Source organism: Agelaius tricolor, unplaced genomic scaffold (genome assembly GCF_023055355.1).
Source record: "Agelaius tricolor isolate 1412-34295 unplaced genomic scaffold, bAgeTri1.0.p SCAF_6, whole genome shotgun sequence".
Taxonomy (NCBI): domain Eukaryota; kingdom Metazoa; phylum Chordata; class Aves; order Passeriformes; family Icteridae; genus Agelaius; species Agelaius tricolor.
The window spans coordinates 30,844,834-30,865,573 of record NW_027269266.1 but is presented as its reverse complement, the minus strand read 5'-3'; the positions used below and the strand labels follow the sequence as shown (position 1 = coordinate 30,865,573).

The 20,740-nt window shown below is 40.8% G+C and overlaps 2 protein-coding genes across 7 annotated transcripts in view; one reads left to right on the top strand and one right to left on the bottom strand.

Annotated features, from left to right (window-relative positions):
* The window catches only part of GSDME (gasdermin E), a 40,145-nt gene that overhangs the window by 12,537 nt on the left and 6,868 nt on the right, over positions 1 to 20,740 (top strand). For 2 of the 5 annotated variants that reach the window (XR_011679547.1, XR_011679546.1), the window contains exons 5-10: positions 99 to 219; positions 5,029 to 5,217; positions 6,847 to 6,974; positions 7,091 to 7,277; positions 8,640 to 8,713; positions 9,930 to 10,602. Coding sequence is in view for 3 of the 5 variants with exons in the window: in XM_071429217.1 (XP_071285318.1) it covers positions 99 to 219; positions 5,029 to 5,217; positions 6,847 to 6,974; positions 7,091 to 7,277; positions 8,640 to 8,713; positions 9,930 to 10,160 (930 nt within the window). In the remaining 2 variants the exon portion in view is untranslated. Of the gene's footprint in view, positions 1 to 98; positions 220 to 5,028; positions 5,218 to 6,846; positions 6,975 to 7,090; positions 7,278 to 8,639; positions 8,714 to 9,929; positions 11,535 to 20,740 lie in introns of those variants that run through there. The other 3 variants (XM_071429217.1, XM_071429218.1, XM_071429219.1) reach the window with 2 other exon arrangements.
* PALS2 (protein associated with LIN7 2, MAGUK p55 family member) overlaps positions 12,229 to 20,740 on the bottom strand; it is a 59,563-nt gene continuing 51,051 nt past the window's right edge. For both annotated transcript variants that reach the window (XM_071429216.1, XM_071429215.1), the window contains exon 12: positions 12,229 to 19,080. In XM_071429216.1, the coding sequence (XP_071285317.1) occupies positions 18,904 to 19,080 (177 nt within the window). In that variant the 3' untranslated portion in view covers positions 12,229 to 18,903. The remainder of the gene's footprint in view (positions 19,081 to 20,740) is intronic.

The following is a 20,740-nucleotide window of genomic DNA, read 5'->3' as shown; positions in this document are numbered from 1 at the left end:
AATAAAGGATATTCTCCCTCTGTATTTTTCACCTTAATTACATGTTTAAGCTATGCAGTAGCTGAATCAGATAAATGGTGAATAAATCTGTCTTGTAGGTTTCAGTAAGTGAGAATGGAAGTCTGATGAAGGATTCTAGTGTGATCCTTGAAATTCCTCCAGCAACCACTATTGCCTATGGTGTAATTGAACTGTTTATAAAGCACAATGGCCAGTTTGGTAAGTGAAAAACTTTTTTTTTGTGGCCCACAGTCCAACTGTGGGCAAAGCTGTTTGTCAGACAATGATTTTTGTGTTTCCCTGTGTGTGAAGGTGATTATGTTGTATGGTGTCCTTTGCCTTGATAGTTATTTGTGCTAGAAATGCAGATTTAGTAAGTTTAAAACTTCGATATAGTAATGCTTTTTCAGTGGCTTGAACACACTGTAAACTCAGAGTGACTTAGGTTTCAGGGAACCACAGGAGATTGTGTAGCTTGAGCCTCTGCTTAAGACAAGGCCAACCTTGGAACTTTGATCTAAGTTCAGTTAGATCAGATTGCTCATATCCTTATCTATTATAAAGTTTTGATTTATCTTCAGAGACAGAGATTCCATCACTCCTCTGGGCAGCCTGTTACCATGTTTGACCACCATGGTAGTGAAGTTATTTTCCTCAGTATCTGCTGTTTGCTAGATAGCTCCAGTCTGTGAACGTGCGGCTTGTTCTCAAGAGTCCAAAACTGGACATAGCACTCTGAATGCACTTTCCCAAGTTGAAAATTCAGTTCCATCAATCCACCAGCTACAGTCTTGTCAGTGCAGCCCAGTATGCAGCTGTTCTGGTTTAGGGCGTATTTGGGAGCAAACTTCAATAACTGCAAGGGCAAGCTACTGATCCTCTCGGATTTATTGTCCATGTCTTTCACTGCAATTTTGCTTCCAGCCAGCTGGCCCTTGGCCTGGGCTATTCCCTTTGCCTATTGCAGAGAGTGACCTGACTGTAAATCAGATCTCAACCAGGAGTGTTTAGACAACAGTCATGTTAAAAACAGAATCCTACATTCGGGACTGGAATTTAAACTTCTCTAGCTTACACTTTCATCTTAAGATTGCCCTCAGAGTGGTTGCAGAAATGCCCTTGTAGTGTTGTCTGGTCATGCTTTACTTACGTCAAGTCGAATATTTTTCAGGTTAAAAAAATGTTGAAATTGGCTTTGGGGGGAGTTGTATCTCTGCTCTGCACAATCACTTGGATTTTTCTTTCTTGTCTATCCTCATTTAAACTCATGGACCTAAAGGAGGTTTCAGAGGATGTTATGCAAGGAGGAATAAAATCAGATAGTAGAGGTGGAAGATGGGAAGGACTGATGTGGAGAGAAACAGGAGATACATTGAAGAAATAATTGGAGTAGAGTTGAGATTTAAATCCAGGATGTGCTTTACTTGGATGAGAAATGCTGAAGATTAACTCTCCATCATACTCCTTCTGATATAAAGGAAGTCTGTAGGCTCAAGAATAGAAGTAAATATTATGTAACCTGTAAAAAGTTTCTGAAAAGTGGAATTGCTCTGATGTAGCCCGAGCACAGAGATAGTAGCAGAGGATGTTGACGTCATGGTTATAATGGAGCTGTAATTCAGAGTAATGAGGTGCAATTAAGGCTGTCTGACTGCATAGGTATATAACTGATAGCCTACTTAGATGATTTCTACATGAAATTATGATGTCCTGCTAGCTAAGAATACATAGGTCTTGTTAATGATCTGTATTTCTCTGCTTTTTCTACTTCTGCTGCTTTTTCCACTCTTTTTCATATTTAATATTAACATCTTTTAAGCTTCAAAACCAGTTTGTTTCATGTTTTGTCTTAAACAATCTATGTCCTGCCTCTTTTCTTTTTTAATTTGTGCTATTTTCCCTTGCCTGAATGGCATTGAGAAGGTAAAGGAGAGGAACTGAAAATAAAATTAGGGCTTTGCCAGCCAGAGTAAGTATGGTGGAGCCTAAACTTCAGCTTGTTAATGTCTGATAGCAGGGATCAGTGTCTGTTTATGGGAATAGAAAAAGCCTTTGAAGTTAAATCCAAGGAGTAATGTAGTCCTTTCTCGTGAGACTGAAAGTGACCAATAGCAGGTGTAACCTAGTGGGATTCTCTTGTTAGATAATTAGGGAGTAAGATGCATGTAAGCTTTTTCTTGTTTCTTTTTCTTTTCCACTGCCAGTGGAAAAGAAACCTGAGTTACTCTGTTAGGAAGAATGGTATATGTTTCTTCTAAATGTTTTGACTTGTGCAACTAGACATATTTGGATATTTTTATAAATAAAATAAATTTAAAAAAATTAGAAGGATCTAATACTTTTCTGATCCATTTACCATTGTGCTTTCCTGTAATCATTCTGTTTGATTTCTACAGGCTAATTTTTCACTCCATGTAAAAGCTGTTTCTGCTTAAGGCTTTGCAGTTTTGTGTCTCTAAAGTTGTGCTGAAGTGCCTCTTATTCATACTTTACAAATCGGGGGATATAAAAGCACCCAGCTGGTTTGTTTTGTTCTGTTCATGGCTATATGTGTGTGGTTTGCTTTTTCTTAAATGTCTGTAAATTAAGCAGTCCCAATATATCCACTTTTCCACATAAAGGAGTCTCTTTGATTGTTTTTGTTGATCATCTCTGGTTTTCTTGCATTTTTGTTAACATTTCTGAGTAACTAACAAGCTCTAACTGCACTGTTGGATGTTTGTCATTGATGAATGTAATAGAATTCAATACAGAATTTATTAACAGTCCTCTTAATACAGAATTTTGAGTCCTATGTTTTCCTGTGAATTGAGTTCTGCTACAAGATTAAACAACATCATCTGAAAACTTCTATTTCCCTTATTAGCATCCTTTTGCCTCAGGAGGGGAGGCAGTGTATTAGCACAGTTTTCCTCCTCAGGGTTCTTGTGAGAGGCTTGTTCTTTTCAATGACAGTAACATGAATGAGTTGGCCTTGCGGTGCCTCAGCTGCTGTCCAGAGTCTTGTTGCTTTGGGAAGTTCTTAGCTTGTGTTAATCGCTTTCTGCTCCTCTGTAGCTCCTTCTTCTCCATGAAGGGTTATGCAAGCATAAAGGTCTGTCATCTTTCTTTCTCTATGGGCAGGGATTTCTTTGTCTGCTTTCCCTTTGAAAAAGCTTTTTGCTGATGGAGTGCTCTCCATGCTTTCTCATCTGCTTTGAATGTCCTTAATTTAGTAAGACAGACTCTTACAACTGCAGAAAGGTTATATTTAGGTTTTGTTCCTGGTACATCTGAGCACTGTGCTTGATTAGTTACATTTTTTTCACTTTCCTGTCAGGTATTACTTTAAAATTGAGTTTCTCTTGCTAGCCTGCCTGTGTTTTCCTCAGACCCACTGCAGAGTGCCATAGGTACACATTCAAGTCTTGCATTTGAGCCAATAAAAAATGATCAGAATCTGCACCGGGCTTTGACTGTATTCTGCATCTTTAGGGCACGGTGTTGGGCACATGAGCCCAGAATTTGATACTCCAGATTTCTCAGTATAACTCTTACAAAGGCTCCTTGTACCTTCCAGGAAGCCCTTAACTTCTGGCTGGGGGCACTGGGATGGCAGGATAAGGGCAGTCCTGTTTGGGTGAGTTTGGCCAGTGCTTGTCACAAAGATGAGGCAGAAAGGGTAATCCAGCCAGGGTGTGTTATTTCCTCTGTGATGTTACTGAAGAGAGACAGTTACTGCAGAGTGATTCTGTTAGGAAACATCCCTGGGTGATGTCCTTTAGAGGCTCTCAGAAGTCTCCTGTTGTCCACTTACCTGGAGGACTTGAGAATGGACCTGTGGCTTGGCTGAGAAAGAGGAGTCTGTCAGTGCCATGACCAACAGAAGGGCTCTCAAGAGTTTTTACAAATCTCAGAGAGTACTTTCATGTGTCGCCTTCATCAGTGGATCCCCTTGCCTGCATTGCAGCATGTCTCTTAGAGGTAGAAAAAGTACAGAGTGGGGAATGAGAAGCTGGAGAGCAGTGCTGTGGAAAGGGACCAGGGGGTCCTGGGCAGGGCAAGGTGAATCTGACTCCCAGTGCCCTGGCAGCCAGGAGGGCCAGTGCTGTCCTGGGGTGTGTGAGGCACAGAATTCCCAGCTGGGCAAGGGAGGGGATTGTCCCACTCTGCTCTGAGCTGGGGCAGCCTCACCTCATGTGCTGGGGGCAGTTTTGGGTGCCACAATATAAAAAAACTCCTGGAGAGTACCCAAAGGAGGGCAGTGAAGATGGTGAAGGGCCTTGAGGGGAAGCTGTATGAAGGGACACTTCAGGGCACTTGGCTGATCAGAGAAGAGGAGACTGAGGGGAGGCCTCACTGCAGTTACAACTTCCTTGTGAGGGGAGAAGGGGGGAGATGCTGATCTCTTCTCTGTGGTGACCAGAAACAAGGAATGGCCTGAAGCTGACTCAGTAGAGGTTTAGATTGGATATCAGGAAAAGGTTCTTTACCCAGAGAGTGGCTGGGCACTGGAATGGGCTCCCCAGAGAAGTGGTCACAGCACAAACCTGACAGAGTTCAAGAAGCATTTGAGCAGCACTCTCAGGCACATGGTGTGACTCTTGGAGATGGTGCTGTGTGGGACCAGGAGTTGGATGTGATGGTCTTTGAGGGCCCCTTCCAACTCAGCTTATTCTGTGATTCTGTGAAAGCATCAAGAATTCCTGCCTGCATCTCCTGTCTGCAGCATTCTGGTTTACAGTGTCAGCAGGAAGTTTTCATGTTAGTTTCTGTCTACATTAATTTAGTTCACAGGAGCTGGTGTCATGTTCTGTAGGAGGCAGCTGCACCACAGGTCTTGTCTGTACACACTGTACCAAACATCAGGGCTGCAGGAATGCTCAATAATTCACATGCACAGCAACCCCTGGCATTCTCTCCATCTGGGAAAGACAAGACATGGAGAAATAACATGCGAGAACACTAGAAAAGACAAGCTATCATCTCATTCAGTAATTGCTCGTCTATTTTATTAATTATTGTTTTTGATTGAATTTCTAATTCCAGAGTTCTGTCTGCTAGATGAACAGCAAGGAGGTTTTGAAAAAGAAAGTACAGAAGGCTCAGCTTCTCCCCATTCAGTTCAATTCAGAGATGCTTTGTTCCTCCATCAGCCAGATGCTGTTGATAATGAGATGTACTCTGGGGCTAAAAACCTCGTTCCCAGTGATGCTTCTATAACTATATTGAAACAAGGTATTACCAGAAATGCTTTGCATGATTATATTACAGTGCGTTAAATAACCTGATAGGCAGAAATAATCTGGTACAATAGTAAGTAAGAAATCTTGTTAGGTTATTTTAATAGCTCTTATCAGGAACTCTTGGGGGAATGCATTGAAAGAATATAAAAAATCAGTTTGCAGTGAGTGTATGCAGTGGACTCTTTCTGTGAAGATTCTGAATCCATCTGTCATAAATACCATCTTACAAAGTCAGATGGCTCTTTTGCATTCCAGATAACCTCTGCAAGTTTAGTGATGATACATGCTTTCATTCAGAAGGGGTCACTGAAAATAGTTTCTCATTATTTGAAAAATACTCTCAGTAAAGCTTCTCAGTTACAGGTTAAGTCTCAGAAATAGACATCTCCCTTGCCTTCACTAGCCTCATTATTTTCTGAGAAGCATTGTAACTGAGAAAATCAAAATGTGGTTTAAATGGAGATTTGCAAATGGGTATAATGGCCCAGGTACAAGTTTTTATTGTAGGAATGTGGAAAGAAGAGGCAGGAATGTTACTGGTGGAATGGAATGGAAAAAGGGAAAACCAGTCAAGGTCTCAGAACACACTGTGCTTTTCCTCAGTTCTTGGTGGAGTTCTTACAGCTGGTTCTCCTGATGAATATCACCCTCTTGTCTCTAAGTTTCCCCCTTGATAAATAAACAATATGTAAAAAACACTTGTGAAAGAATGGTATGCCCTGTTCTATTTTTTGTTTTAGTTTGACAGACCTATTTGCTTTTCTTGCTTAAAAGGCTCAGAGATTTCTTAAATTAATTTAACCTCTGCTGTCTCTTAGAAAATGAAAAAGCTAAAAAAAATTGTTTTTACTAAAGAATTTGGAAGTACATTTCATTTTATGTTATTTGTATAGACAAATTCATACCATTGCATCAGATAAACAAAATACCTGCCTGTGGCTGGGCTTTTTTTTTTCCCCAGTGAAGTAATTTTTTAGTTATAAAGGACTTCTTTAAACAGAGCATGTTTCTTGACTGGAGTGACGTGAAGGAAAATTTCTTTTAAACAAATTTGAGAACACTTATATGCCCACATTTTTGGAATGTGGAAAAAAGAGCCATTCCAACCTTCCAGTTGGCATTATTGATTTGAAAGCTTCATTTTTTTTAGCAACATGGTAATTCGATGTCACAGAAGATTTAATTTCAGTATCATAGTTGAATTGTGAGAAAATGCATGCAGAGCATTCCCTTGTACTTAATGAGTACTCTTCATTCTGCCATATAAATGAACATTCTCTGGAGATAAACTTCAAAGTGGAAGACTTAAGATGTAGTTAGTTTGTTAACATTAAAGTATTGAATTTCAAAATATTAGAAATACTGTACACCAAAATCTTGATTCTTGGTAGCTGTTCTCCTTTCTTAATGCTTGCATTGAGGTTTCATTAGCTACTTAGGAAATAATATCAGATCTGTTCAAACCTTGCCTTATAACTTGTACTGGTGAAAATCAGGATGTCAGGGATGTCAAGGTGTGGTGACAGATGAGCTTGTGAAACACACAGCAAAATGTTATCTGGTTTTACTGGCATTTTTGTAGAAATACTTAGTTTTATTTTCCACTGCTTTCTTGGGAAAGATCTGTCACGGTTGAAGACCCAGTTCCAGCCCTTTGTGAAGCTTCCTGAAGACAAGCAAAGAGCTTTATATAAAACCCTTTGTGAACTCTTGCTCCATGAAGAAATGGTGACTGCCCTGGGGGACCTGGTAAGATCAAGAACCTTTGGATTTCTTCCTAAAAGTAATTTCAGAATAGTACTAGCATTCCCTTTTGCTTGGATTTTTCTCTTTTCAAGAAGTTTTGCTTATTCTTTTGCTTTCAGTTCGATGATATCTGCACAGGAGACAAGCCGGATCTGGAGGAGTTAAAACTTGAAGAACAAAGAGACCTCCTTGACTTCTTGCAGCTCTTAGGATGCAGTTTAAAGAGTGAGCTGTTGTTGCAGAAATATCAGCCTCAGGATGAAGAACTTTTCTCAGCTGCTCACCTTCTTATCAGTGCTATATCTGGTATGTTGTGAAAAGCCCTTTTAAAAATTTTATTTTCCTTTTAGAAGCTCCCTCCATGTTAAAGCTTTTATGGCTTTCTTTGAGCAGTTGGTGAGCTGCATGAACATAAATTTTTCTGTTCCCTTTTTATGAGTTTGGTATACTATGCTTAGCATTCCTGGCTGTGAATTAAATTCAGCCCTCAATCACTGACAGATTTTGTGTGTAAATTGCACGTTCCCCCAAGACTGCTCAACTTTGCTTCTGCTGAGTGTGAGCATTTGCAGTTTGGCAAGCTAATTTCTGTACTTATTGCCTGCCAGAGTCCTTCCTGCGTAAAGGCTGAGAATTACAAATTAGGTGTTGTCTCCTGTGTAACAGTGTATATTGTTCAAGTGCAAACTAAATTTAGCAAAAATGAGTTTAACACAGAGACACTGCATTTAGAGGGCTGTGTTGCAGCTGCTGAAACAGGAGATTAAACATAAATGTCAAACAAATGCCATCCTCACAATCCTAGTTAGCCCCACAGTGTTAATTAAAAGCTACCTGCAAAGTCCAAGACAGACTTCCCTGGATTTTTCTCTTCTGTCTTGTATGTAAAGAATCCCTTGACATTAAGATAACGAAGGAAAGTCCAGTGTAAATTGTGGCACTGTGCAGCAGAATGTCAGTGTGCATCCATATATGCACAGGACCCAGGTGGGAGAGCTTAACTCATTTGTGGAGAGAGAAAAGAAATGGAAAACAGAAACCTGCTGATGCGGTATCAATTGTCAGATGCCATTAACAGCAGGGCACAGTTAATTGAGTGTGTTGCATTATCACCTGATTTTGGACATAATGTCTGCTACTAAAGTCCAGACATAAGTGTAGCTGGATCTAGATTCAAAAGCTGTCTTATGCTTGTTGCATGTGGTAGGAATTACAGCCTTGTTGTTCCAGAGTTGAAGGGCACCACAGGGATCAGCTAGTCTATCTCCCAAGGCAGACTCAGCTATGCCATTCCTCTCAAATCGGGCTTTGCAGAAGTTAGCATCACCTATGGATTTGGGAGCATAGGTTCTTGGTTTATTCAAGGCTTAAGTCATTCATCCAGCCTCCAGACTCAGAGTTAAACACTGAGGAGATACTTAGGGAGAGGCAAGGTGATGGGGAGGAAACCCCCTTTCCTACAAATGCCTTTTCTCAAGGACAGGGATAGTCAGACCCTCTGCCCATCCCATTCTGTTCTGCTGGCAGGAAGGGGCTGGATCAGCCTCTTCCAAACATCCAGCTGAGGAGGACCTGCTAGCTCCCTGATGAGGCTCCTGTTCCAGCAGCCAGCCTGGTGCAGGGCTGCTCACTGGAAATGACCTTTGTCTGTGCATGTGTCCTCCACAGAGCTGCCTGCTGACACCCTTGTCCTGCTGCGTGCCTGCTGCGATCTTCAGGTTGTTCCAGCCTTGTGTTGTTTGGTGAGTAATGGAGATGAGATGTGCTCGTGGGCACAGCAGCAGGAGTGGCTGTGTCCTCTGCCATTTTTCTCCCCAATAAAGGAGGAGATGTCAAGCTCCAGTGGGAATTTCAGCTGTAGGCAGTGCTTAGCCAAGGTCAGAATCTGACGTGGCAAATGCAGCACGTAATTTACTGCACGTGGATATCTAACTTCTGATCATTGCTGTATTTGGGAGATTTCATGGTTCAGAAGCAAAAGAAAATTGTGACTTAAGCTCTGTTTTTCTTATAGTCTCACTGTTTTAAAGTCTCAGTAACAGTAAATCATCTCTCCTTGGGAAACAAATTTCGCTTTGATAGCAACAGTGCTTGAGCCTTGGCAAACCCTGAAGTCTCAAAACTCTGAGGCCATTTATTGTAACAGCTGAAGGAATGGTGCAGGGCATTAGAGTAATGCAGCACCTCTCCTGTGAGGAAAGAGTAAGAGATTGGATTTGTTTAGCCTGGAGAAGAGAAGGCTTCGGGGTGACCTAATTGTAGCCTCCCAGTACCTGAAGGAAACTTACAAAAAAGATGGAGAGAGACTTTTTACAAGAGCAGGTAGTGACAGGACAAGAAGGACCGGATTCAAACTGAAGGAGGGTAGGTTTAGGTGGGAAGAAGCTCTTTACTATGAAAGTGGTGAGGCACTGGAACAGGTTGCCCAAAGAAGTTGTGGATGCCCCAGCCCTGGAAGTGTTAAAGGCCAGGTTGGATGGGGCTTTGAATAATCTGGTCTAGTGAAAAGTGTCCTTGCCTGTGGCAGGGGGGATTGGAACTGAATGATCTTTTAAGGTCCCTTCCAACCCAAAACATTTTCTATGATTCTGTGATTTTTCTAAGCTTTTAAAGTCACTTTAAAAAACAATAGTAAAATCCTTTAAATATGTAGGAGCAGGGGGAGTTCTTTTGTTTGCTCAGAGTGGTAGGTAAGTGTGATGTGCAGTGAGAGAAGTGGAACTCGGGGAATGACACAGTAGGAGAGATGTTTCCCCTTAAATTGTGCCATGGAGCTTTGGTTGTGGATCAGTACGTCGTACTTGTCAGGGCTAATAGCAAAGGGAATCTTGACCTTTTGCTGCTGCCTTGTCAGCTCTCCTGTGGTTTTATATGAAACTGAGCTGTGCAGCGGCAGGAACAGCAGTGCCTGGAAAATGTTTTAATATCTCTGTCTTTTGCTGTCTCTCATGAATGCAGCCTAACGTCGCTTCAGCCGATGGCACTGTGGCGCTGAGCAGTCCTTTGGTGGCCACTCTGGCTGACAGAGGAAGATTTGAGGCCGTGCAAAGGCTGTTTGCTTCATCAAACATCAATCTGGAAATGACAGAGTGTTCTGTAAGAGCTGTAACCATGAAAGAACCGAGATTCTTCCCACTTGTTCTTTATGTTGCACTGTATGGATTTCATGCTTTAGGTGGGAATGTATAGGAGCTGTACTGAGTGTTTTGCTGTAGCCTGTTGCTTCTTCTGTAGCTCTGTAATTTTGGTGTGTTTGGGATCAGCAGTAGAGCTCTTCTGTTGGTACTTAAGGCAGCACAGCCAGGAATTAGGGTGACCAGGGGACTCTGCAGATTCAGTGAAAAATACATAAATAAGGGATGAAGGGGAGAAATTAAAAAAGAGAGCCATGGGAGAGAAACTGAACATAGCTGCTCTGGTAGGTGTCAGATCTGCAGGGCAGTGAAAGCCTGATTGCTTGCATTAATATGCATGGGAGAAAGCAGCTAAGTACAAACTCTTTTTGTAAGCAAGCAAACAGGCAGACCCTGGAAACCCAGGGTTCTGCAATGCAGCAACTGCTTTTCTCCTTAAGCTTGGGTGTGCAGAATGCCTTCACTCTGGAGCAAGTGCAATGGAGGGCCCTTAAAAGGTACTCGATTAGATTCTCTTAATTATTGACTTTTATGGATATGAACTGCACACTGCAGGAAATAACAAAGCCTCTTTTTCAACCACCAAGACCCACTTCAGGGATTCATACCTCTGTACAGCATTCTGTTTTCTGGTATGTTTTTACTTGTGTTAGCAAGTTTCAGCTGCATTCTGAACTTTGGCATGGCAATGCCTTCTGGTGTGTGCACATGAAGGGTCCCTGCTGCACACCACAGAAATGATCATTTTACCCATACGACATTTTCAATGCAGGTATTTTGCTTGTTTCTTTGACTAACAGAAAAGTATTAGTAAAGCACTGTGTGCTTGAACTATTTTGCCTGTTTTATCATCATAATTTTTTATAATCATGGATGGTACAGAAATGCAGCAGAGATCACTGTAAATGTGGGCTTGGGAAGATGTTCCAAGTAGGTGGAGTATCAGTTGAGATGGCTGAGAGACAAACAAGCAGGCAGCTGTGTGGGGGTGATCAGTAACCAGGCCCTGCAGCGTAGCTGGTGGGTAGGAGTTCTGCTCACTTTCCTGCTCTATTCCCACATGGCCTTGAGCAGATTGTCTAAGAAGCCTTTAAAAAGTCACATCAGTTCAGCTTTCCTTGAGGACATGGACTTTGCAGAAAAGCACCACGGTGCCTTCCCACTGCCTTAGAGCTCAGGATAGCTCTGCACGCTGGGCCGTGGGCGGTTCTGCAGCTCATCTGCTCAGTGAAGCTGATGGTGTTGCCTGAACTTTGTGCTGGTGTAGAAGGAAAGATCCTTGAGGAGCTGAAGCGTGGAACTCTGCTTCTGGGAGCCGTGTGTAAGTGGGACAGTTGTCTTTTACCTATCACTACTAAAAGTCACCTCTGTAATGAGTTTATGAAAACTTTCTATTAAATGCTATAGAAAAAATCAATAGAATAACTTACACATGTCATTTCCATTGTTTTTCTTTGGGGGACTACATCTTTGACAAACAAGCAACTCCAGGCTGGCCTCACAGGGAAAATGCTTTTTCAAGCTTAGATGTGGTCTTCCCTAGCAAAGGAGGTGGTAAAAGACCCATAGAATGCTTCAGAGGAGGCTGAAGCTTGTCTGATGAAGGGTGTGATTTCACACCCTGATTTAACCTCCCCAGAATAGTGCTTCCCTTTGCCTTGCCCAGGAGGAAGGTTGGAGAATCCATACCTTTGCAATGCAGGAGGAGGTCAGCAGCCTTTCAAGAGTATGGGCTACCTGCAGAGGCCAGCAGGCTCTGCCTTGCAGCCAGTTCCCAGTTCCTTCCAGCTGCCCAAATCCCTGGGCTTTGTCCACTGGCCCATTCCAGTGTGGGCCCAGGAGATCAACTCCCTTTGAGCTGCAGTGCTCAGAAAATCAGGTGCCCAGCTTCAGCAATTATGACATTCCCAGGGTCGCTCAAGAGTCCCCAAGGTCTCCCTGTGCATGGAAAGGGGATTTGGCACATTCATGAACAGGGGGATAAACAAGACTAACTGAAAAGCTGCTTTTATGTAGGTGGAGCACCAAAATCCAAAGATAAAAGGCAGATTCAAAGACTGGTCCTTGATACATTATGTGGCTCAAATGCAGACTATGACCAAAAAAAATCAGAAAAAAGCCAATTACATTTTTTCAATATTAAATCTTTATTATATACAAAAATATTTTGTTGGGAATTAACAGAATTTCATCATTTGTACATTAACATTTTTATGTTTGGCTGTGTTTATTGTGAAAATACTAGCTGTGAAAAAGACAAGGCGGGGGGGGTCTTAGAAAACAAGTCACAATTTAAAAACATCCCACATAGTAGCTGACTTTATCAGTATGAAGTCACAATGCTAACAAGTCCCATATCCTAGGCCTGCTCTACAGTACTGTATTCAAACAATTAGGTACTAAATAATTTCCAGGTTTATATTAAAAAATTCAGCTAATTCAGGTTAAGATTTTTCTTGTAGGAAGTTTTCAGCTAAAGAAACTATTTTTTACAGGAGAGCAGTTTTGAAAGTTTTACAAATTCAAATCCAGGTTAATTTAATATACTGTAGAGATAAAAAAACGAAACAGAAAACCATGAGAGCTTCCAACTGGCAAAACCAGTTGTGAGAAAAGCAAGGTAAGGAAATTCCTGGTGAGAGAGCTCTAATACACATTTAAACCCAAACACAACCAAGATCCTACAGTTCTTAGCCCGGTGTAAGGGTGGAAAGCAGCAACTTTCTTGTGTTTTAAACCCCACAGAAGCAGTTCCCCTCCCTACACCACAGTGCACAAATGTTACACATGGGCAACACATGGGGAGTGGGGAAGGGATGCTCAACATGCATTTTCCTAGGGGGAAACAATATATTTCAACAGTTATCTCCACACATAATTGTGTACAAGACCTGAACCCAAAAAAACAATCAAAACCTTTTTTTTGCCTGTACAAAGCAGCACTGTTCATTTTGCTTTATGCTATGGATCATGTGAAAGGTCAGGTAACAGAGAGAGTGGGTTTTTGGAAGAGGCTCTGCTGTATTCAGGTAAATGTTGGCTGCTTGTAGAGTAACCAACAGCTGGCTCAGCCATGGGAACAACCAAAATTGCATGGAAAAGTATTAGCATGGAGCTACTGACATAAAAAAGAAGAGGCTAAATGGGAGAAAGTGTTTCCAGGACTACTTTAACTCTGTTACCTGACCACTGTCCTAGCAGCAAAAAGAACTCCATACCCAATGAGCATAAGAAACAGTTCCAAATACCAAGGAAAAAATGACTTCAAGTGTCACTTATTCTATAAAATATAAATATTGCTGAACCCCTGCTAAATAAATTCCATTTGTAGGTGAAGCTACATCACAGCTGTCACCAAGCTGGGGTTTGTTTTTAGGCCTGTACCAGTAAATCCCAGCTACAGTACCAGCAAATAAACTGAGAATTCAGCAGCTGACAATGTAACTGTGGAACCGTATCCCACTGCAGAGAATTCAGGTAATTCAGTAGACACTGCCTGAATTGTTTGCAGCATTACCATGGAGCTTTATATATGTATATATATGGGTGTTTGTGTGTGTGGGCACAAGCATGCTTTTTTAATATGATCAGAAGCCAAAGCTGCCTGTAAAAATAACCAAAACTGATTATTTTACAACTGTTTTCTATTTTTACTTTTAGGATCTGTCTTGGGCCTAAAACAGTGAGTTATACAAGTCCTAAATACTGATGTTTTTGTTAACTACTATTTCCTCTATAAGACACAAATTGAGAATCCCAGACAATTTCCACCAGCAAGCCTGTTAAACATATGTGAAAACTAGGAAGTACAGGCCAAAAAAGAAGAAACCCAGGGAAAATAAAAAGAAGGGCCAGGACTTCACTTCAGCACTGTCAGTCACAACAGTCCACCAGAGAAAGTAAATTAAAGTAGCCTTAAGGATAGAACCCCTTTCAGTGGCCCAGGAGAGGTTTTTTATTGCAGGGAGAGGAGGGTGCTGGGAGCTGAGGGGTATTTAAGGCAAGAGGCCCAGCAGACTGCGAGTCTTTGATCCAGTACCCACCACACAGACACCAATAAAATGATCTCACCACTTCTGCAAAGGAGCATCATGAAGTTTGGCAATAACCATGTGGTACTTGAACTCTTTGGAATTGGGGTGAGGCAGGGAACCCTGCAGGAAGCAAACAGCCTGTACAGATGTGCAGGACATGGGACAGAGCCCCAGCCGTTGGTTATCCGAGAGCTGCACCCACAGGCACAATGGACAAGGGGGCAGCTGCTGCAGGAGGCACTGTCCATGCACTGGGACACGGCCTCAAGGTTCAGTGGGAGCAGAGAAGCAACCTACAGGAAGCCTGGCTGGGAAACCATGGGAGAGGTGAAGGGAGTTCATATTCACAAGATTGGCTCATGTGTAAGGACAGGTAAGAACCCAGTTCCTGATGTCTGGAGCGCTCTGCTTGATGGCTCTCCACTGGTCCTTGAGCATTACAGAGGCCCACTGGGCTCAAGGGGGTACCTAGCCAGGGATTTTCTGTGTTTCAAAGAGAAAGAAGTTTCCTATTTCTTAGCTGAATCACCCTCTTCAAAAAACAAAACCAAACCCAGGTGACTTCCTGAGCACTGAGCTGCAGGCAATTTGTAAGCAAGTCACTTAGGTATGATTTTAGAAGATGCAGCGAGTAGAGAGGATGAAGGAAAAAACGTCACAATTTAAGCTCAGCCAAGATGTGACAGTTTATATAAACAGAAATTCAAAAGCAATGAGCTGATCTGCCATCCTGCTCCACAAAGCTTTTGTACAACTAAGTACACAGAGCTGCCCTGAGCCGAGAGCACGGCACAAGTCACAGATACTGCCTTGGTTATGAACTTGATTTTCCTTGCCTACAAAGATCTGTGATTCTGCTCCGTGTTTACCTTCGTTGCAAAGGGTTGCAGAACATTTTGAAAGACCTTTATAAATCTATGCAAGATGATGTATTCCATTATAATTATCCCACTAAACTTGGACTGCATCTTGATGCAGAACCTAAAGCAGACCTGCTATAACACTTAGAGACAGCAGGTCATCACCTGGGTACACAATGCACCACAGTATTTACAGGAGAGTTGAGACTGGTGCACGCTTAAGTGAATTTTTGGTGAATTCAGGGAAATAACTTACAGGTCTTGGCATACTGACTGTACTTCTATGTATAACTTTTCATTCACAGGGCAACTACAGTGTTTCTTCTATAAGTCTCTATATGTACAGAATTTTACAGCACCTCATGCACTGTCCAAAACAAATAGAAATTACAGATAAATATAGGGTTTTTTTAGATTGAAATATCTGTATATTTAGAAAAATATACATTAGTAAACACAATAAACCAGGTAGAGAAGTGTACCAGTTCTAAAGTCTCACATGCAGGTAACATTTCTGGATTAAGTCGTGGTAGCTTAGTATGTGATAACCAACATGAGCATTTTTTGTTTTACCATCCACATACATATACACAGACAACTATTTGATAATTTACTTTTCCTAAACTACTTAAATATTTATCTTGTGATACATACCACATATCTTAAACATTTAGCAGCATCTTCACCTCGCTCAGACACACCTATTGTACTCTTTTTAACAGTCAATGTAAAGTTTTCCTGTTAGTATCTGGAAAATGAATGTTTAGTACAGAATGAGATAACATGAAATCCCAGTTATTTTAACTCCTTCAAAATACTCCAAACAGGTGTTTTATGAAATGTTTTTGCTTGCTCAAAATGAGCCTCTCATAGTGTCTTCTTCCCTAATTGCACAATGTACAACAGCTGATGCAGCACACCCTGGCAGGTAGGGACCGTCACAGCTGTGGATGGGACTGAAACAACACCAGCATTTCAAGAACCTCCAAGAACATTCTTTTCAAAAAATAGTAACTATTTTTCTCATTCCAGTCATTCTACCAGGTGGGGACAAACTAAGCAAAGTATCTGATGAAAATCTGACTATGCCAAAACCCAAAACTACCACAAAGAAACAAAGCAATCTCCCTCCCCCTCTCACCATTAAACAATCCAATGTGAACACTCAAGATTTAACACACAGATGCACAGGGTGTGCTGTTTGGGTTTGGGGTTTTTTCCCCCCCAGCCTGGCACACACACAACCAAATCAGACCTGCAGATACTTCCACACCATCTTTGTGCCAACCCAAGCAAGTCACCTTCTCTTACTGCTTCAGAACTGCACTGCAGAATTGCTCACTGCCATCTACAGCACCACCACCACCACCCAAAGCTCAGCCACAACACTCCACCACCTGACTTAAACCCACAGAGTGAACCTGAAGCAAACATTCAAGCTTCAGGCTTTAGCAAATATGTGACTATACTGGAGATTGCTAACTAGGGAGACTCTCTTGACAGTATTCTCCCTGGGATGGAAACAGAATGAGCAGAGAGAAGCTTTCCTGACTACACCTTGGTGGCTGGTTTGGTTCAGTAAATTTACAGAAAAAAGATGAAAATAAGTGATGCTTGCAACATGAAGTACTGAGGTGTGTAAACTGAAGAATCTTTTCATTCCATTCATTGGGGAAGAGTGAAGTCAGCCCACTTTTGGCATCAGAAATAAGGGTATATTTCTAACTCATAATGAAAAGGCATCTTATCTGTCCAGACAGCATATCTTATTTACAGCATATGGAGGACTCCCATGACACAGTACACAAACACAGTTCAGCCATGTTCAGCACAGAGTGCCAAAAGCAAACCACTGAAATAGCCAAGCAACAGCCCTGCTGTCATTTGCTGCTACACACCACACTCCAGCCACTTCTCAAAGCAGCCTCTGAGCAACAGGATCACAGAACGTGTCTCCTGGGAAAGAAAACTACAAGTCCCATGCTGGTGCCACAACTGAGAGCTCTGCCAAACTTAAAAAAAAAAACAGAGAAAACACATCCTGGAAAGCATAACAATAAAAAAGCAGTGGTACAAATTTTCCTTGGAGAATTTCATATTCCCTCTGAAAAACATTTTGAAATCTCAGTATTAAGAGCCAAGAAGATCTCCTGTGCTACACACAAGTTTAACTAACATTTTCCACACACACACACTGGGATTTCAAGCCTCCTCTGTCCCTCTTTCCCCACAACAACCAACTTTACAGGCTGTGTAAAAACCATCTGTTGCATACGGGTGTTTTTGAGTTTTTTTTCAAACAGTTTTCCTCTACTGCATCCACTCAATTTTTTCTTTACCTTGTGCACATAAAAGTCTTTTGAGAGCCACAGGAAGCAATGCTGTTTTACAGTGCCTAAGCCTGTCTTCCTCCAGAAATAGTTCTGAGGAAGATGCCTTTTGATAGCATTCCGGGTCACACTTTGGTGTTGAAAAGGAATCCAGAGCCAGGTGCCTGTCACCAGATGGAAGAGGAATTAAACAGATGACTTCAGTTTAGACACCTAACCCAGTATGTGATGGTGAATGTGACTATATACAACAGCTGACAGTGTCATATAAAACATGGTCACAAAAAGAGCTCATCTGAGCAACAAGCTGTATTTTCCTTCTGTTCCCATTAATTTACATCAGCTTAAGTTTTGATCAATGAACCTGAACCTAACCTAATATGAATTATATCAATGAGCGTACTGAGGGGAGAATTGTCACTGAAAAGGAAATACACTGTAAACGAAAAAACCTATAAACAACATTGCTTTTTAGCAGTAAGCTTCCAATTCACAAGCTATCTAATGAAAAATGCAATTAAAAGCAATGTAAGAAAAAGCACAGAAATGCCATTACACAACACTCAAAATACAGCAATTAATCACACACAAATATTTAAAAGATAATTTAGAACCCAGCTAGAAATCACAGGAAATGAAGCCACAGATCACTACACAAATACAGAACAATGGCCTAAGAAAAGAAAATGTCTTTTTTTTTCTTTTTTTAAGCAATGTGTTTTCACAAGTATGAATAAATAGTCCTAAACATTAAGTGTCACCTACAAGGCTCCACATTATCAGGTTCTCTCTCAAGCTACTTCACCATTATTCAAATTGCACTGAATTACCTTGCGTATGACTTTCTAATGTCAGTACTTCAACTGTGATGGGCTAACAGATTGGCTCCCAAGAAAGCATAATAAGCAGCTTGCAAGGTATTGCTCTATGTTATTTTAGGAGACAGATAGAAGGGAATCTACACAAAAGTTATCTAAATCAAGAGATATCAAGAACTTTTGAAACATCAGGAATGCACCAACATTAAGCTGAAAGCAGCTGGAGCAATGGACCTGTGTTTTTGTTACTGCTTTTAATATTTAAAATTCTGCTCCCATGAAATTATTATTTTTTGAAGAAGAAAAAAACCTCAAAGAAATTAGTGTTCTTTCCTAATAAGAGCTATAGACTTTTGATCAGTTAAACACTGACATTAACAAATTTTACAAAAATTGTTTCAAGTATCCTTTTTTAATCACAGTGAAAATGTAAGACCAAGATGTAAATGCTGAAGTGAATGAAAGTTTCTTAGATGAAAAAGGCAAAGATACGAAATCAAAACATAGAAAAATGCTTAAACGCATTTCCTTCATGTGATATGAATAGAAAGGTTATCTGTAAAAAGTTAGAAAAATTAAAATAAATTACATATTTAAGTACACTTTCTCTTCAACATTTTTATAAAAATTCAGAACAGTGTACTTTTGAATATACACAGAGTAAAAATGCACAGGTGCTGTAGGTTATCATCAGTATCTACACGTCACGTTTGCTGTTGCTGACTTTATTTGTTACTGAAGCTCCCTCTGGAACACTCAGTAGACCCAGCTGATGGGGACCCACTGGGGCTCCAGCCTCAGTCTCTCGATGGCCGTCTGCAGCTTCTCAAAGGCTTTGTCCAGGTTGTCATTTACAATGGTCAGGTCAAAGTAGTGGTTGTACGCTCGCTGGATCCGGGCACTCTCATCCACCGTTTTTTTCAGATCAGTGTCCTGTGCGAGAGATTTTTAAGGATTAGCAAATCTAAATCTCACTAAAGATTTAAAGATAAGACTTGGCAAATCCTTAGAGATGCAGAAGAAGATCCCTTCAGTACATACTGCAACTGACTATTTAAAGCTAGATACCATAGACATTTTAAAAATAAGGAAAGTTTTCATTTATAATGCATTCACACAGAAATTGAGCTAAAATACATTGAAAGGGCTCAGAAAGTTCTGAGTGGTGTCAGTAATGTTAAATATGGCAAGCAAATGTTTGCCAATCTTACAATTTTGAAGAAAATCAATAGAAGCACGTGAACTTGGGCTGGTGTGCAGGGGAGCAGTTAATCACTTTGTAAGGGCAACTGATGAACCAACCAGAATAAAATTAATGCTTTAGGAATGACTGAGTCAATCAGTTTTGTAAATATATTTGTGTCCCTTTTGTTTCCACAGAAGACACCAAAAATCCAAGATTTTAAATTAGGATGAAATGAAAGACAATTTCTAGCAGAATAAAGCTCTAGAATACCTTATGGCTCTTAGAGACAACATTTTAGCCTAGCTCACCTGACATCAGTCCCTCATTTGTAAACTACTGCTACATTACTGTAGTCCTGACCTGAGCTGCAAAATATGCAGGAAATTTATATTCCTACATGATGAAGCCTTTATAAAGTGCCTCTGATCACGTTTTTGTGTTTTGCTAGTCCTACATTCTTTAAAAATTCCTCTCAATTTTTGTGCAACATCAGTTTTTTGGAAGTAGTTATGAGATTTGTCTCCCTTTACAGTAATTATTTCAGTATTTGCAAGTCCTTATACAGCTGTCAATATAAAAACCAAAATGAAAAACTAAGTTTGTCAATAGCCTTTCCTTCACAGTGAATGAAGGAAACAAGTAAATGTATGAACCCAAGAGCCAGACTTTTTGTAATGGAATGGGTTAGGATGCTAGAAATAATACAGCCAGGTCTAACAAACTGTAATACTTTAAATGACATTTGTTTTTCATTTGTTCAGGAAGCACAAGAATATGAAATAGCAAATCATACTCCATATACATGTGCAGGGATGTGATGCAGAATCCATAAAAACACATAAATGCATATCTGAAATTTAACGAACCTCTCTATTATTTGTAAGAAGTAATACAGACCTAAAGATGTCCCTTAGGGAATCAAATATTAGGAAGTGCAGGAAATTATTTTTATACTTGTCTGGATAGTTTAAACCTTGCCTTCTTGTATATGCACCATAAAATTCAGGGTTCATTTGGAGCAGGAAAGAGGGATGACTGACTGAGCATCCACAGAGATACTAGAATGCATAATAACTAGAAGCCATGACTAAAAATTATACACTCATTTAAGTGGAAATACTAAACCACCCCCCTCCCCCCCCATTTTATAGCTTTGAGTGCCCTGTCAGCATTTATTCAAGATATTCCTATGAAGCTGCAGCACTGTCATTATGAGCCATCAGCAAAACACAGCTTTTTTTCTGTTGGGGAGTTAGTTGAACTGCTTCATCTGGCTTTTTTTTTCTTTGCTCCTGAAGCTGGGAAAGTTCATGCCCACACAGAGTATTTATACTTAGCTGCATTGGAGGAATCGTCTTATTTCCCTCTGCTACACACAGTGTCTCAAGAAAAGGAGAGAAGATCTAA